This window comes from Notamacropus eugenii, chromosome 2, assembly GCF_028372415.1.
Source record: "Notamacropus eugenii isolate mMacEug1 chromosome 2, mMacEug1.pri_v2, whole genome shotgun sequence".
In the NCBI taxonomy this organism is placed as follows: Eukaryota; Metazoa; Chordata; class Mammalia; order Diprotodontia; family Macropodidae; genus Notamacropus; species Notamacropus eugenii.
The window spans coordinates 192,579,914-192,596,974 of NC_092873.1; the positions used below are offsets into that span (position 1 = coordinate 192,579,914).

Here is a 17,061-nt window from a genome sequence, read left to right on the forward strand (position 1 = left end):
ACCATGAATTTTCATTTTACACTCTTTACTTTTTTTTGGAAAACTATGTGATAAATATTACACATAATTTTCAAAACCACTCTGTTTTTCTGTGCTTCCTTCTAAGTTTTTTTTTGTTTTCTGTTGAGTACTTTCAATTTCTTTCTCCCTCCCTCTCCATCCTGCCCTACAACAGGCTACTATCAGACCATACTATACATCGTTCTATTTGTCAGTTGTTTCTTTGGATGTGGATAGCATTTTCTTTCATAGGTTCTTTGCAGTTGATTTGAGTATTTATGATACTCATAACGACTTAATGTTCAAAGTTGTTCTTAGAACAATATTGCTTCTACTTTGTAAAACATTTTCTTGGTTTTGCTCATCTGGCTTTTCCTTATTTAATGTAAGTCTTTCCAAGTTTTTCTACGATCAACCAGCTCATCATTTCTTATAGCAAAAGGGTATTCCATCATAAAAATTAATGTTAAAAAAACCAATCATCAATGATGGTTTATAGAATAAAATGAAAACATTCCCATTATCTCATAGTTTGTCCAGTCCTGTCATTTTATGGATGATGAAACAGAAGAGTAGGAAGGTTAAAGACCTTGCTCAAGGTTGCACAGGATCTGAAGCCAGAGCCTCGGATCCCAATACCTATCTTCTTTTCATTTCCCCAGTTTGGTTTTCTGGTTTGACATGGTCCTTTATAGGATCATCATGGGTCCTCAATAATGTTGTTGTTGTCCTCCCCCCTCCCTTACTCCTCCAACCAAGGTTCCAGTAGCCAAAAGATTACTGGATTTGGAATCAGAAGACTTGGATTTAAATCCTCACTATGCCACTTTCTATTTGTGTACCCTTGGATAAGTCACTCAACCTCTTTAGACCTATTTCTTCATCTGCAAAAATGAGGGGTCTGGGCTTAGGTCTCTTTCAAATCTAAAATCTATAATTTCATTTTTCTCTAAAATTAAGCATATATGTTAAAAGAATAAATAGAAACAGAGACCTTGGCAATACAATATGCCAGGAAGTAAGGAACTAATAAGCACTTCATTTTAAAGGAAACGCCAATGTAATTCAGCATGTAAATCAGAATATGAAATGAAATGTCATAAAGAATACACTTGCTAAAAATAACTCTACATGTTTGAGGACTTATAATAACATTTTTTAAAGATTGTCTATTTTAATTGAGTTAGTTCACCATTTTTTTGCTGGAATTCAAAATTTAGCCTTTAAGTAGGCTGATATTTTAATTTGGATTGAATTTCAGAAAATAAGTAAAATAAAATCACACACAATCTGATGTTCCTCCATGAATTGACTATTTCACAGTATATCTTTTTAGGTATGGGAATATTTTGATTCAGAGATTTTTTTTTCAAATAATATTTTCCCCTAATTACATGCAAAACAATTTTTAACGTTCTTATTTTTAAAGTTTTGAGTTCCAAATTCAATTCTTCCCTCACTCTCCCTCCCTGAGAGAGTAAGTACTCTGATATGGGTTATATATATGTATAATCATGTAAAACATATTTTATTTTAGTCATTTTGTGGAAGAAAACTCACCTCCCCCCCAAAAAAATGAAAGAAGGAAAGTGAAAAATAGCATGCTTCAATCTGCATTCAGACTCCATCAGTTCTTTTTCTGGAGATGGATAGCATTTTTCATTATAAGTCCTTTGGACTTATAATGTCTTGGATCATTGTATTACTGAGAAAGCTAAGTCATTCACAGGTGATCACCATATAATATTGCTATTGCTGTGTGCAGAGATTTTCTTAATAAAAACACACAACGTCTGAGTCTGGAGAGGCTTAAATAGGCCCCGATTAACACTGGAAAGGAAAGCTTTGTTTACGCCATAGTAGTTTATAGACTGTATTTTAGTCATTTATTTTAGGTAGGGAGGGACACATAGAAAGATTTTGATAAGTATAATGGAAGATACCAGAAGGTGTAACATGAAGAATATATATTTAACAACATCCTTGTAGCATCTTTCATGTAACTAAACTGATGTTATGAGAAGAGCAAATCACAGTATCTGAAATCAAGATATGTCATTTTTAATAGGCATATAATGGCAGAATAAATAAGTTCCACTAAGCACTGGTCTCTCCTAGTATTACATCAAATAGCTGGTGAGAGGAATTTAATAAGAGTTGCTCAATATAACTTACCTTTTTGTTCTTATCTGCTTTGGACTTTGAAGAATTTTTTTCCTTTTTGTGGAGGAGAGAAACTGGTGCTGACTCAATAGGGCATTCATAAAGGGAGGTGTGGAATTTCTCGGAGTACCGTTGGAAATCTTCAACCTCTACATCCCTGTCCAACCTATGTTGTGGGTTAAAAAAAATAATGTTTCCTTAAGGGCTGTTCAAAACTGGGAAATTAAATCACTAGCACATAAAATTTATTGGTAAAACATGACTTACATTTAGTTTTTTATTCTTCATATTATCTCAGTGCTTGGCACATACTAAGTTCTTAATACATGCTTTTTGATGGCTTCATTATAATCTTAATCAAGACACTTTAAACCATGAGTTAGTCAACAAGCTGTGTTGGCTATGTGCTTAGAACTTCTAAGAAGTGACAGCTGCTTTCTCCTTCAATATTTCTTTTATGTTAGTAGAACTTCTTATGTGTAACTCAAACTATATTCAACTCTTCTCAATTCCTGAATTCCTTAACATTGCTTTAAAGAACTAGCTGAATGGCTTTATTTTTTTTTATTACTTCAAAATTTTTAACAAATAAAACTTTACTGATATCTTTTTGTATGTACAAAATTTTTTTCTAATAGCCTCTTCCCAAAGAGCCATTCTATATAACAAATAATATTTTTGAAGAAAAAAAAGAGAGGATGAAAAGGAAAAAAAAATCAGCAAGATCTATTAATATGTCAAAAAAAGGTAGGAAAATGCATATAGTGTTTCACCCCTGTGGGCCCCCACCCCAACCTATGCAAAGGTGTAGGAGTAAGAGTGCCATCTCCTATCTCTTCTTTTGAACAGCTTTATTTAATACTTTGGAATTTAATTTCAAATTTTTAAAAGAAAGTCATCATTCAGGGCATTTCCCTTTGTATTATACCGCTGCTTCATTGTATTGCAGTTTTAAAAGTTTTCTGTTTTTGCCTCCTCTTTGAGAAGATCAATCATATAATTTTAGGATTAGAAGGAATCTTAGGCATCATGCTTTGCAAACCCTACCCAAGTGAAAAATCTGCTCTGCAATGTTAGTATTGGATCTGGTACTGAAAAAAAAAATCAGCAACGATAGTACCTTCTTTCTCAGATATATTAGGTAACTTGTAATAGAAATAAAACTCACCTGGTGAAATAGGCATTGCTTATGCATCCAGTGAAATTAACAAACTGGGGACTGATCGGTGAGCCACCAAAGTAGAACTTGCTCTCTGTGGCCGGAGACTGCTCAGTTTTGCCTTTGCTTGGGTTATTTTTAATCAGTTTGTCTTTATCCACTATGAGTTCATATCTGCAAAGAAAAAAGTTTCCTCGTCAACTGTCCAGTGGATCATTTGGAATGAATGGTGGGATGGATAGTCATTGAATTTGGAGGTAGACCTAAGTCTGGGCATTTTGAATCTGTCATTTGCTATTTGGGTGGACCTGGACAAGTCAAAGTCATTTTACTCCTCTGAGTCCAAGTTTCATCGTAAATAAGGTGGGAGCTATAATATTTCAACTGGTATTGCTGTGAGGATCAAATGATCTACTTTGTAACTATAAACTATGACTTATATAACCATAGTATATATAACCATATAGTTATGTGTAAGCACAAGTCAACGTGAGGAATTGTTACTTATCTTTTGGATCTGATCTGTGATCTCACTGCTGTAGGGAACTTCCAGAGAGGAGGTTCTCTCTATCAATGTGAATCTGCAACTCTTTTATAAGTTATAGTCTTAGAGAGGTGCCTAGAGGCACTAAAAGGTTATAACAATAATAGCAACTAGCATTTATATAGTGCTGTATGTTTGGCAAAACAATTTACAAATATCATCTCATTTTCTCCTCACATCAACAATGGGAGGTAGGTACTATTATCTCCATTTTATAGATGAGGAGACTGAGGTGGACAGACAGGAGACAGAGGAGACAGAGTTAGTAAATGTTTTAGAAAGGATTTGAACTCAGGTCTTTCCAAATTCAGGTCCAGTGTTCTACTGCATCACTTAGCTATCCCCGATTTGCCCAGGTTTACCCAGTAGCATATGTCTTGAAACGACGATTTGAACCTTTCTTCCTGACTCTATCAGTAACCTTCAATCCACTATGTCATTCTGCCTCTAATTATATTTAATATTAAGAAGAAATGTCAGCGATTCAGAACACTGTAATACAATATTAACTATGGCTACAGGTAACGAGAAGAAGAATCACTTGGGGGGGTTAGAGTGCAAAATCTGATGTGCATTATCATCTCTTGGTTTTTATATCTAGATTAGTTATCCTTTTGAGTTAGATCATCAATTATTTGCTCTATATTATTCAAAGAATCACTCCCTTCTTCTTCTTGCTCCAAGCAAAGGCTGAAATGTAAAATAAGTCAATAAAGATCAAAATTTTAGGTAATCCAATGATGTCTGCTATACTCCTTTGGGATTTGTGAGACAAGCAGAACCCACTCATCACTTTTTGGCCATCTTCTGAGTAATATTGGCTGGGAGACCATTCAACTGCTCATGTAAATAAAATCTTTTAGGTGGATTTTGATTATGAGAGTACGGGAAGATGTCTCTTTCAAATGAATGTTGGAGCAGACCCAGGAGAAATGCAGTTATTTTCATAACTGGTTTCTAGTCATGATGGTTTCCATTTTTCCATCTAGAGATTTTCTTTATTCTTTCAAATAACAAATTCAGACTTTCTTAGCTTGAAGACCAGTTATTAAAGATTTTATGATTAACCACAGTTATGGGTCACTTGATAATTAAATATAGATTCTAAATGTTCTGTTTATTCACCTGGTATATATATTCATGGGATGACTACTTTCCATGTTTAAAGGTGCTCAGGGTTAAAAGGCAAATAATGCTGGCTGTCCTCTAGGATCTTAGAAAGTCAGGAGGAACTTATCTATACCTTTCATGGTTCCACCAAAGATTTTATATTCTGATTTTTTGAATGTTAGTAATTTAATTTAAATATAAATAAACAGAGCCCCAAAATTAAGTCATACCTTTAAAAAGAAATCAAGTTGACTTTTATTTCTCTGAACATATGAAGATCAGAGGTATACTCTTTACATTAGATAGTAGGACAATAAACTATCTGCGTACAATAGATTTGCTTGTAGCTTGTAGTGAATATTTCAAGGGCAAAAAGAAATATGGCAGAGTAATTTTTAAAAAAAACACTAAAATATTATACCTTGTGGGTGATATAGAAGCAATGATGAAATGAGACTGACCATCATCATACTGTTTATCTGTTGATTGAACTTTGATCCCTTTTACATTCAATATCACTGTTCCTTTATCCATGGAAATGGAGAATATATCCGACTGAAAAGCAAGCAGAGGAGTCTAAGAAGGGAGTCCAGTTATGGAAAAGATTTATAAGTTATGTAATTTTTTTCAAAGTGTTACTTACTTGAACAGATGGATCACAAGAAAACTGAATGCAAAGTTAAAGGATGTCTTAAATTTCTGCTGACTTCCATGATAAAATTGGAGTCAGATTTCCATGGGGGAAAAACAGTTCTTCCAATTGGACATTTTTGGTGAGGAAGGAATTGAGGTGGTGACTAGCTCCATATCATATTGGAAATTGTAGTTATCACTAAACAATTAATTCTCTTTTTCTTTGCAAAACTTGCCTAACTCTGAGTCCTCTCCCTCTTGTCAATCCTTCATTCATAATTCCCCAGAGATCATAGCCTCAAGCCCCTTTAGTCACATGAGAGAAATTGAGTAGACATTAACCTGTGAGTCAGTACATGTTGCAGATAATACTATCAGGTACAATTGGTTGCTTAAGACTTCTAGGTGCTCTCCTCTTTGTCGCTGATCTTTGTATCTGGTCTTAACATGTTCTACTCTGCCATTTTGTACTGCAATACATCCCCTGTTCCTCCTGATGATGTGTTCATGACTTCATTTTATTGATCTCATTCAGAATTCCTGTGTTATTGTTACCTTCCTTCCAGATCTATGATCTCTAGGTCTTTCATTTCAGCTTAGTAAGACTAGCCTCAGCTGCTAATTTCACCTTTTGTTTAGCAGTTTGGCTTGGGTATTCTTGGTCTTGGACCCAAACTCAGGCACAGAGATCTGAGTCATGTCTCTTGACACATAAGAATTTTCCTTGTGTCTTAAAAGTCCTCTCATTCTCAACAATCATGCCTTTCAGAGTTTTGCTCCTCTTTTGTTTTTTGTAGTACTTACAACAGTAATAATCTTGGGATGAAATATTGTATTTCATTATCAGGAACTGTTATACAACATCTAGATTAATCCAATGCTGTGAGGGCTCTGGTTATGCAGAAATTTTTTTCTATATTTCACCAATTCTTTACGTACAAGATTTGAGAAGCAGGGTAGTTCAGAGGAAAGAACATTGGAACTGGGGTTGGGAGACTGCTTTCAGTACTGACTGCTTTCAGTACATGGTCACTCATGTGACCATGAGCAAGGCAGTTAACTACTCTACATTTCACTTTTCTCATCTGAAACATAGGGATAATAATCACTTTATCTACCCTGTCGTCAAGTGCTTTGTGAAACTTAAAGAGTCATATACATGTGAATTAGGATTTTTCTTGTTGATATGTACATTAAGGAATGAAATTTTCTGAGAAGTTAAATGACGTGTCCAGGGTTATAAAACTAAGTATCTGAAGTCATGTCTTCCTGACTTTATGCCTGGTGCTCCTTGTCAGGTTGGAGAGCTGTTCTGGGATCACACAGACAATATGTCTTAGGAGGGGAGGACTCCTGTTCTTCCTGACTCTGTGGCTTGCTTCTTTATCCAATAGGCCATGATGCCTCTGGGATTCCCACATGAGATATTTATAAGCAATGTAGTTCTATGCTAACAATATGTCGTCACATAGATTTGAATATGCTCCAGGTCAAATCATGCCCCCTAAGTTATAATAAATACAAGTAGTAATCTCCTGATACAGCTTGGTTAGTCTATAGCATGGGTGCTGCCCTCTAACATTAACAGGATAAAGAACTTCTGCTGTTTACAGATATTTTCTTCTTGGCTTTCGAAACATGGAATGTTTATCCTTTAGAAACACCATGAAAAAACAGAAGAAAGGAAACAGTGAATCAAAAAGATAAGACTCAGCTTGTTCTCTCCTTACTCCTTAGTCATCTCAATGCCTGCTGAGTTTTCAGTGGAGGCTGCTTTCTGGAACAAAGAAGATTCTACCAATCATGACATGAAAAGGCCTTATCTCAGTAGCAGAACTCACACTAAGCGCTTCTGGTCAAATTGTTCTTGTCCACAGATACGATATATTTATATTGAACTCACTGGGGATACTGCATGTATAGGGAATGGATACAAGAAATGAATCGGTCCTGCCTCCTCACTGTGCATTGTATACGTATACAATGAAGTCTCAATTAAGGAACATTTCACTCAGCGGAGAAACTCCACTGATCAAGGGGCCCTGAGTCACCTGCAGCTGTTGTACTATTCTCTTGCAGAAATAAAATATCTCTTTAAGCTTATCTCCAGTATTCTGTAGCAGGCCAGGGAATATATATGCATTCCTTTGGGTTTCTTATAAGTTACAGCACACATCCTCTTGCTCTTGATATGAATTGTGAAATTGGTGTATTTAGTTCACCTTTCTTATGTATTGCATACACTTTCTGAAACTAGAAATGTCTAGACAGGACATACATTTGTTTAAACATGAGTGCCTTAGAGTTGAATTTAATCTGAATTTACTACTAACTTGAAGTTGTTATTTTTGTTTTGGAATTAATGTGACAATTAGGATGAGGTGTTTCCCCCAGTGTCCTGTAAAAACAAATACTCACCCCTGCAGCATAATAGAGGAGCAGTCCATTGGGCTGCAGTGTCCGGAAATTAAAACCTCCTTCAAAGGCATCGAAGAAAGATATTTTCTGACTTGAAGCAATGAAACCCTGTCCATTGAAATATGCTCTGCGGGATATCTGCGTGCCAATTAAAGAATACACATAGGACATGCTATAGTTTTAAAACAATTAGGAAATGCTAAAACCAATGTCACTTTTTTAGCTTTTAAAGACTGTAATTTTCAGGTGAAAAAATTCCCATTTTCCCTAGTCAGTTTACAATGACATTTAGACATATTCATAGTCTGTGAAAAAAGCCTTTGAGCAAAAATAGCTATGTAAGCTGCTTAATTAAAATGCTTCTCTGGGTCCTGGAAGAAATGTGACCTTGATGAGAAGACAGGTTTGGCTAAATAAAGATTCCAGGCTGTAGAAGGATAGAATCTATTTTTTCATTAAATATACTATATAGTAAATGGAATAAATAGAAAGGAAAGGGGTCTGCCAGAAATATGAATTTGGTGTACAACATGTCAAAACATCTTGAAAAGACCAGTTTGCAACATTGAGTTGCTTAAGAAATGAATATGTTGTCTTATACTTTTTTTGACCCCTTTTTTAAACCCATATTTTCTTAATTCTCTGTTACCAATCATCACTTAATCAACAAGCATTTATTAATCACTAACCATGTGTTGGGTAGTGTGATAAGCACCAGGGATACAAAGGAAACATATAGCAATCTCTCCTGTCAAGCTTATAGACTAATGGGGGAGATGGCATTTTTTTAGAGTTAGTCTTAACATGAGACACTAGAAAGGGACATATCGTTTGGGTTAGATAGAATATAAATGCTCAAGGAACATTTTAAACATTCAGATAAATTGAAGTAGACTTTCTGCTGATTTTACAGATGTTTGTTTTTTTTTCCTAATTATGTTGAAAGAGACATAACCCAAAGGGAAGATACAGAAAAGGGAAGGAGCAGGACCTGAGTAAACAGGAAAGGAAGGAACAAGTGATTGTGATAGTAAGGGTTATGCAAAGAAAATCCTGGAGGACTACAACTATTGTACCTGTTTCTTTGGTTGTACTCCAAACTAGATTACAGTTATTCTCTTCCACCTCAGAGGGGTTAGGGGTATAGTATCTTTGTGATCTGGAAAATCTGTGTAAAAATTTTTGGACTTTCCTCGTATCAGAGAAGTCTGAATTATTATAGTATTAAAAGATAAAATATATTGATATTATATGACACTATACACATTTTATGCATTTCTGAGTTTCTAAACTTTTTCTGTGTTGTCTATTGGGTTTCATATGTCATCTGTGGCTTCTGCAAAGCTGCCCCCCAATTTCCCTTTAATTTCCTATACTGACCCATGATACATTGAAACCACAATGGGGAAAGTTGGGATATGGAGGGGATAACTGTATTTCAGGCTATGTTTGAGGTAATCACCCAGGAAATGCATGGGACTGACATTATTGATTGATGGTCAAGTTTCAATTCTTAAGTCTTCCAGTGCATGGGCCTATTGATCTGGTTGGAAGACTGAACTGTGTCTGGGAGGTGAGTCCACCCCTTTGGAGAAGCCTCTGTAACCTTTCCCACTCTAGTTGGATAGCTTAATGTGGCAGAGATTTTCTCTTTCTTGGAAACAAAAGGACTCTTTTAACATTAGTATATCCTGTGACTTCGATTGAGATTACATATTTTTTCTTTTTTTCCCCAGTTAACAAGCATTTATTTTCTTTCCCATTGGAAAACAAACAATTCAAAAACCTCATAACAAATATGGATAGTCAGATTGCATGCTAAAAATGACTGGAATATGAAAAGAAGAACTCCTAGGGTACACTTTTCCTGTGGGAATTTTTAAACTAGAACTTTATAATAATTTCAAGGACTAAAAGTATTTTGAAGCGTTGGTTTGTTTCTAATTCTTCTTGTTGCCTGGCAGCATTCTAAACCAGAGATGTGACAGGTTTTGATGATAATGCACTGTAAGACATCCTATATACCTGATTGTAAGCTTTATCAGTTATTTTCTGGAACATATGCAGCTATGCAGATCTCACCAATTCACCAATGGATTTTGTCATATTCACAATAAAAGCCATGTCAAATCATAAATCTATTCGTTCAACGACTTACGTTGCATATCTGCTATGTGCAAGGCATGATAGATTTTGTGAGGGTGACTGTCCTAAGAAACTTGCTAGTCTGATTGAATAAGTTTGTTTATAGGTTTGTGCCACAATACGTCTGCTCTACTTAGCAGTTCATTCTACAGACAGAATTCAGTTGCTGCAGGCTGCTTCTAATCTTGTAAGTGGATGGAACAAGGCTTACAAATGGGTAGGATTAGAGGCTATGCTTCCAAAAGTATACTTACGGAGAATAGATTCCTCAGAGTAAATATTTGAGTTAACCTCTTCTACTTTCGTTTGCTTTTTTTGAAAGGGGAAGCAGTCAAAACAGATGATTTCCAATGATTTTTTTCTGGCTCTGTGATTCTATTTCTAGCTAGGAAAACCAACTATTATTAGTAGCAGGGAACTCGCAGTCTGTGTACTGTTTCAGAGGACATAGACTGAGGACTGACAACTGCACTTGTCCTAGAAATCAGTGATGTTAGCTTCTTTCTGGCATATTGATTGATACTTACAAGTGAGTCTTCTGGGCAACCATAACCAACTCCCAAAGTTTCTGGCTGCTCCAATAAATTGAAATCCTTCTTTTGGAACTGGAAACCCTTCATGCAGCCCCTGAAGTTGACATCTAATGGAAGGTGTACTTTTATGTTACTGCAAAAAAGAAAATCAGTTTAAATTCAGTTATTTTAATTTTACCATCACAGAAGACATTCAGAACATAGATATACTACTGAAAAAGACAGTTATTTCTTAAGTAACATAATTCTTATCTGTCTCTCAGTAAAGTAAATGTTTCAAAACCATAGAAAGATTTTGAGGTATCTTTAATCTTTAGACTATGTGGCACTTGATCATGTACACCCATCTTGGGCTTGAATAGAATTATAAATATAGAACTTAAAATACAATTTAGAATTTTAAATTAATCAGAAGTTACATAATACTGTTACTTTACAAACTCAAGATAGTCAATGTTCAACTCATCACTTTTCTCCCATAGGCCAGTTCTTCATCTTGACTTTCTGTTTCTCTCAGTGGCATCACTGTTCTCCCAGTCACTCATAGTTGAAATTTTGGAATCATCCCAACCTACCCTATCAGTTTTATCTCCCAGTGCTTTGCTAAAGATTAATCATGTGAACTGACAGCTAAAAATAACAATATTAGGCTGTCTTGAAAGAGGGATAAGTTAAGAATGAAATAAGTGATAGCTTTACTGTAATTTTCCCTGATAAAACCAGACCTGAAATATTTCAAAGGAGGGTCATTAAGACAGTGTGAAGACTATTGACCATGTTATATGAAGATTGGTTGAAACATGTTTTAGCTTGGCAAATTACTTATTGGAAAGACTGTGAGGTGGAAGACAGAATTAGACTTAATTTGCTTGGGCCTTGTGGGGCAGAGCAAAGGAGACAATTACAGAGAGGAAATTTTTAATTCCATTTAAGGAAAAACTTTCTAACAATTTGAGTTCTCTCACGAAAATGGGCACCTCAGGAAGTGGTGGGTTTTCCATGACTGAAGGTTTCAAATAGCAGCTTTGAGACCACTTGTTCAGGATATTGTAGAAAGTATTCCTGCTTAAATGTAGGTTGGACTAGATGATTCCTGGGGTCTCTTCCAACTGTGATGTATAAAAAGTTTGAGAGACATAGTTCCTGGATAATCTTTCATTTTATTAATTATGCTAGCAGGTAATTAATAAAAGGGATCAGTGGCACTCTCAGATGCCAAAACCCCTCATGGAACCCACTCAACACTTACATTGCCTTGGAAGTATGGGTGTTCCTGAGGGTGGCAATCAACTCTGATTAGTTAACAACTAATGAGAATGAATATTATAATGAGAGGTGGACCTATTCTAATGAGTGGCTGGGGGACAGTGACTCTGATCACTCACTCACAGACTACCCCTAGCTGCAGGCAATCTAGACAAAGGATCTACTTCCGTAAGCCTGCCAGAGTGGATCAGAATTCACCTTAGATTAAATTCTTTGTAAGGTTTTCTAGTTGGGTGGGGCAACAACTCCACATACATAAAATGGTCTAGGTGGGGTGAGTTTTTGGGAAAAGTCAAGGATCTCCTCAATAATTTATTATTTAATAATAATTTCTCTTACAACCCTGTGATTTGGGTATTTGTTGGCATTATTAAAGCAGTGACATTATTAAAGAACCCTGGAGATCACTAATTAAAGAAGGTCCATTAGTACCAGACTTTAGAAAATAACAAGTGACCCTATTTCTTCCCCTGGTTTTTACTACTTAGAAAACATGGAAAGCTGCTTTCAGTGGCTCTTTTAACATCAGTATGTCTGAAATGATGGCAGAGCAGGTGTCCTAGACTGCAGCGCCATATTGATCGATGTCAGCAAACATTTAAGCATTTGTGTATCAGGAGGTACCATGTGAGGCAGATGATATAAAGAAACATGAAACAGTCTCCACTCTCACAGAATTTCTATTCTTTTGGGAGTGACAACATGCACATACATAAATGTATACAAGGTAACTTAGGGAGTTAGGGTAGTGAAAGCTGGGGATGGGGGAAGGAAAGAGTTCATATAGAAGGTGGTGCTTGAGCTGAGTGTTAAAGAAAGTCAAAAGTGCGTAGTGAGTACAGTCTAGGCATGGAAGATACTCCTGTAAAGGCACAGAGATGAGAGGAGTACTGAGTGAAAGGAACAGTAACAAGGCCAGTTGGATTTTATAACAAAGGAAGGGGAGTAATATTTAGGAATATATTTGTCTAAAAGACAGTTTTACAGAGAAAAGACATAAGGCAAGTGATCACATGGAGGTCAGAAGAAATAATACAAAGACACTCTTAATGTCTCTCTGAAGAACTTTGGAATCAATTGCATGATGTGGAAGACACTGGCACAGGACTGCCCAGCATGGGAGTGGCCACGTCAAAGAAGGCACTGTGCTCTGTGAGCAAAGCAGAATCGCAATAGCTCAAAAGAAGCGTGAGATTTACTAATTTAGAGGCATCTCTACCCCAAATATACATAAGGACTATTTGTGCTTGTCTGGTGGTTGAGTCTGCTATGCTCTTGTTGGTCTGATCAGCCATAGTACAGCACACTGTACCTTGACTCCAACATACTGGTGTCTTTTTGATCCTCTTCAAGAATGATGGACAGCAGCAAATCAGAAAGCTAGACTGGGGCCACATTGTGAAAGGCTTTTAAAGTTAAAGGAGTTTATCTTTGGTCCTGCAGATAACAAGGGGCCACTGAACTTTACTGAGTAGCAGAGTGATATGGTTAGATCTGAACTTTAGGAAAATCACCTTGGTACCTATAGGAGACTTGAGAATGCTGGGAGACCAATGAGGAGGCTACAACAATAGCCCAGGTGATAGGTGATCCACATTGCATATGGATCATCTTGTATTTTGGCCACTACGTGAACAGACACTGATTTAACCACATAACTCACCTGGATTGTAAGACTTCTGGAGGAGCTCCTCCAATGTATATATCTGTAAAAGGTATTTTCATTTTTTCATTATCCATGCTTTTCACATGCCTTCTGTCAACTACCAAAATCATCTTTTTATCATTGTGGTAAATGATTGAAATCTGAAAGGAATAACAACACAAGGTCAAGTCATAGCCAATTTAGGAAATCAGTAGATCAAAAATGATGTAGTTTGTGTAAGCATCTGTACAAGAGGCAGGGAAATCTTTATCATCCCCCCACTGCTAATACCTTCTCCTTTCAGATTACTTTCCATCTACTAGGTAGATATCTTGAATAAACCTAGTTGTTCACGTGTTACCTCCTCCATTTGAATGTAAGATCTTTGAAGGTAGATATCTGCTTTTGCCTTTCTTTGTAGTCATAGCACTTAGCATAGTACTTGGCCCTGGGTGGTACAGTGGATAGAGTAATGGGACTGGAGTTGGGAAGGCTCATCTTTCTGCGTTCAAATCTGGCCTCAGGTGCTACTTGTGTGACCCTGAGTGACTCACTTAACCCTGTTTGCCTCAGTTTCCACTTCTGTAAAATGAGCTGGAAAAGGAAATGGCAAATCCCTCTAGTATCTTTGACAAGAAAACCCCAAATCAATTCACAAAGTCAGATGCTACTGGACAACAACATTGTAAGCACTTAATAAATGCTTCTTAACTGACTGAATCTAGTCAGCTGTGGATGGGTAACCCATGTGGCAGTGATGGTCAGGCCTATTCATCATGTCACTGTCAATGTGTGTGACATGGACCAATTTTGAAGACTATGGTGTGTGTGTGTGTGTGTGTGTGTGTGTGTGTATGTATGTGTGGGTGTGCGCACATGTGTGTATGTATGTGTGTGTGCATGCATGTGTATGTGTGTGTGCATGCTGGGTATCAGGGTGGCAACGGTGGCATCGTAAGAAAGAAGCTGATATAGATGTATATAAGGAAGTTCTACATTTCATCTCCTTTATGCTCCTTCAGTTCAATGGAATAAGGTCACCATGAAGACAGAAGATGGTTGGTGAGGTGATGGAAAACTATTCACCCCTCTGGGCCCTAGATGACAGCTGTAAGCTGTTTGCATCTTGGTTGCATGGTAACCATCCCTTCTGACTTAATAATTATTCCCTAAGCCAGTAAAGTTGCTAATGCATTCCTCTTTTATTAAAAACAGAACTGCAGATTAAAAGGAATGACATTCCCTAAATGCAAGCTTTTCCCAAAGCTGATTGAACTTGAAAACCCTCATGGCACACCTTCCATTAAAACAAATAGTTCTAAGACAGCTTATAGTGAAGACAGAATTGATCTTAATAACTGGCAGATATTATGATACACACATATATGTACACATATACATATGAAGTATTCTATACTTCTACTAGCTGGCATTTACATGCTAGATGGTATAGTGGATAGAGTGCTGGGCCTGGAGTCAGGAAGAGTCATCTGCCTGAGTTCAAATCTAGCCTCAGACACTTACTCAGACACAAGTGACCCTGAGCAAATTACTTAACCCTCTTTGCCTCAGTTTCCTCATTTGTAAAATGAGCTGAAGACAGAAATGGCAAAACATTCCATTATCTTTCCCTAGAAAACTTCAAATGGAATCATGAAGAGTCAGACATGCCTGAACAACAACATCATTTATGTAATGTCTTAAGGTTTCCAAAGTTCTTTATAAATATTCTCTCATTTAATCTTCACAACAGCCCTAGGGGTGCTATTATTAACTCCATTTTGCAGATGAAAAAACTGAGGCAAATAGAGATTAAATGAGTTGTCATGGGTCAGACAAGTAATAATTTCTGAGACTAGACTTGAACTCAGGTTTTCCTGAAATCAAGTCCAATGCTCTACCCCTTATGTCATCTAGCTGCCTCAAATCTCAAAGTGCTATATAAGTATAAATCTTAAAGTGCCATACAAATATTAGCTATCATCCTCATCAACATTGTTGTTATTTCTTTCTGTTTCTATATCAAAGATTTTAAAGGGAATTCTATAAGTGTGGTTCATCAAAACTTCAATCAACATGCCTTTGTTAAGTGCCTACTACATGCCACCATTGTGTTAGGTGCTGGGGATACAAAGACAAAAAAATGAAATAATCTCTGCTCTCAAACAGCTTAAGCTTGTTGACTGATTGATTGATGATTTGATGAATTGTATTTAGAGCTAACACAAGCCCTTTCATACACAAGACATTTTTGAACATGCCAATAATGCCTCTTCTATGAAACTTATCAATCCTCATTTAGGAACTAGTATACTGGCATTGGATAAATGGTGAATGATCTACTTTGTGCCTTAATTGAATAGTCCATCCCATTTCATTAGTAGGACAAGCTGCTTATGGGGACAGATGTCTCAAGCAGTGAATCTAAATGTAGAGCTATGTCCTCAATTAGTAGTACCTCATGGTATTTTGCATCATTAATTGGTGCTTTTTTCTGGGAATCTTCTAGATGCACGGGGCCATTGCTGAACCCAAAGTCATAAAACACATTCAGGTAGCCATTCCTCATCTCCAGGCTGAAAAATGTACTCTGTGAAGACAAAACAATATTGATAAATGAGATAATAGACTTGTATTGGGACACAGTTATGACTGAATTTGATAAGTCATGGCAAGTTCTTGTAAGTCTTATTAAACAATTTCTACCAAAACATCTGTGAAGCAACAGCTATTTCCTAATTTAATATGATCTTTCTTCAAATGCCAGTTTGTTGTGCTCATGACTCAAAACCACTACCTACTCTTGTTTTCGTCATTCTATTTAATAAATCCATGGGAAGAATTTTGAAGCTTGAATGCATTAGATTGATCATTTCCTGAAAACTGGGTAAATTGAAGTCTATGGACTTGTCTGCTTTTTTTTTTTTCAGGTGAAGTTTCAAAATTGTCATAGGATCATAAAATAGTAGAGTTGGAAGAATCGATCTCATAGATCATGTAGCAGTATAATCCAAATCTACAAGGGACTCCCACTATAAAATACTCAACATGTAGTTGCCCACTTTCTCTCAGAAGACCTTTAATTAGGATGAGCCTCCTGAGGCAATTCATTATGCTTTTGTGTAGTTATAATTGTTAGAAATTTTTTTCCCGGATAGTAAGGTTAAATTAGCCTTTTTGTAAATGTCTGCCCTCTGGGGACAAACAGCATATCTAAATCCCATTTCTTCATGACAGTCCTTCAAATATTTGGAGACAGCTATCATAACCTCAACCTTAGTCATCTCTTCTATAGGTTAAACATCCCCAGTTCCTTTAATCAGCCCTTACATGAAACGATCTCAAGGCTCTTCACCAACCTGGTTGCATTCTTCTGGACATTTTGTAGTTTATCAATGTTTATACTAAAACATGATGCCCAGAACTGAACACAATGCAAAACACA

General features: G+C 36.4%; 1 protein-coding gene across 4 annotated transcripts in view; it reads right to left on the reverse strand.

The window, feature by feature from the left end:
* The window catches only part of LAMA4 (laminin subunit alpha 4), a 200,191-nt gene that overhangs the window by 19,484 nt on the left and 163,646 nt on the right, over positions 1–17,061 (reverse strand). For all 4 annotated transcript variants that reach the window (XM_072643068.1, XM_072643066.1, XM_072643067.1 and 1 more), the window contains 7 exons: positions 16,075–16,206; positions 13,635–13,777; positions 10,700–10,838; positions 8,028–8,165; positions 5,398–5,531; positions 3,332–3,496; positions 2,176–2,329 (listed from right to left, as the gene is read on the reverse strand). In XM_072643068.1, coding sequence (XP_072499169.1) covers positions 2,176–2,329; positions 3,332–3,496; positions 5,398–5,531; positions 8,028–8,165; positions 10,700–10,838; positions 13,635–13,777; positions 16,075–16,206 — 1,005 coding nt within the window. The remainder of the gene's footprint in view (positions 1–2,175; positions 2,330–3,331; positions 3,497–5,397; positions 5,532–8,027; positions 8,166–10,699; positions 10,839–13,634; positions 13,778–16,074; positions 16,207–17,061) is intronic.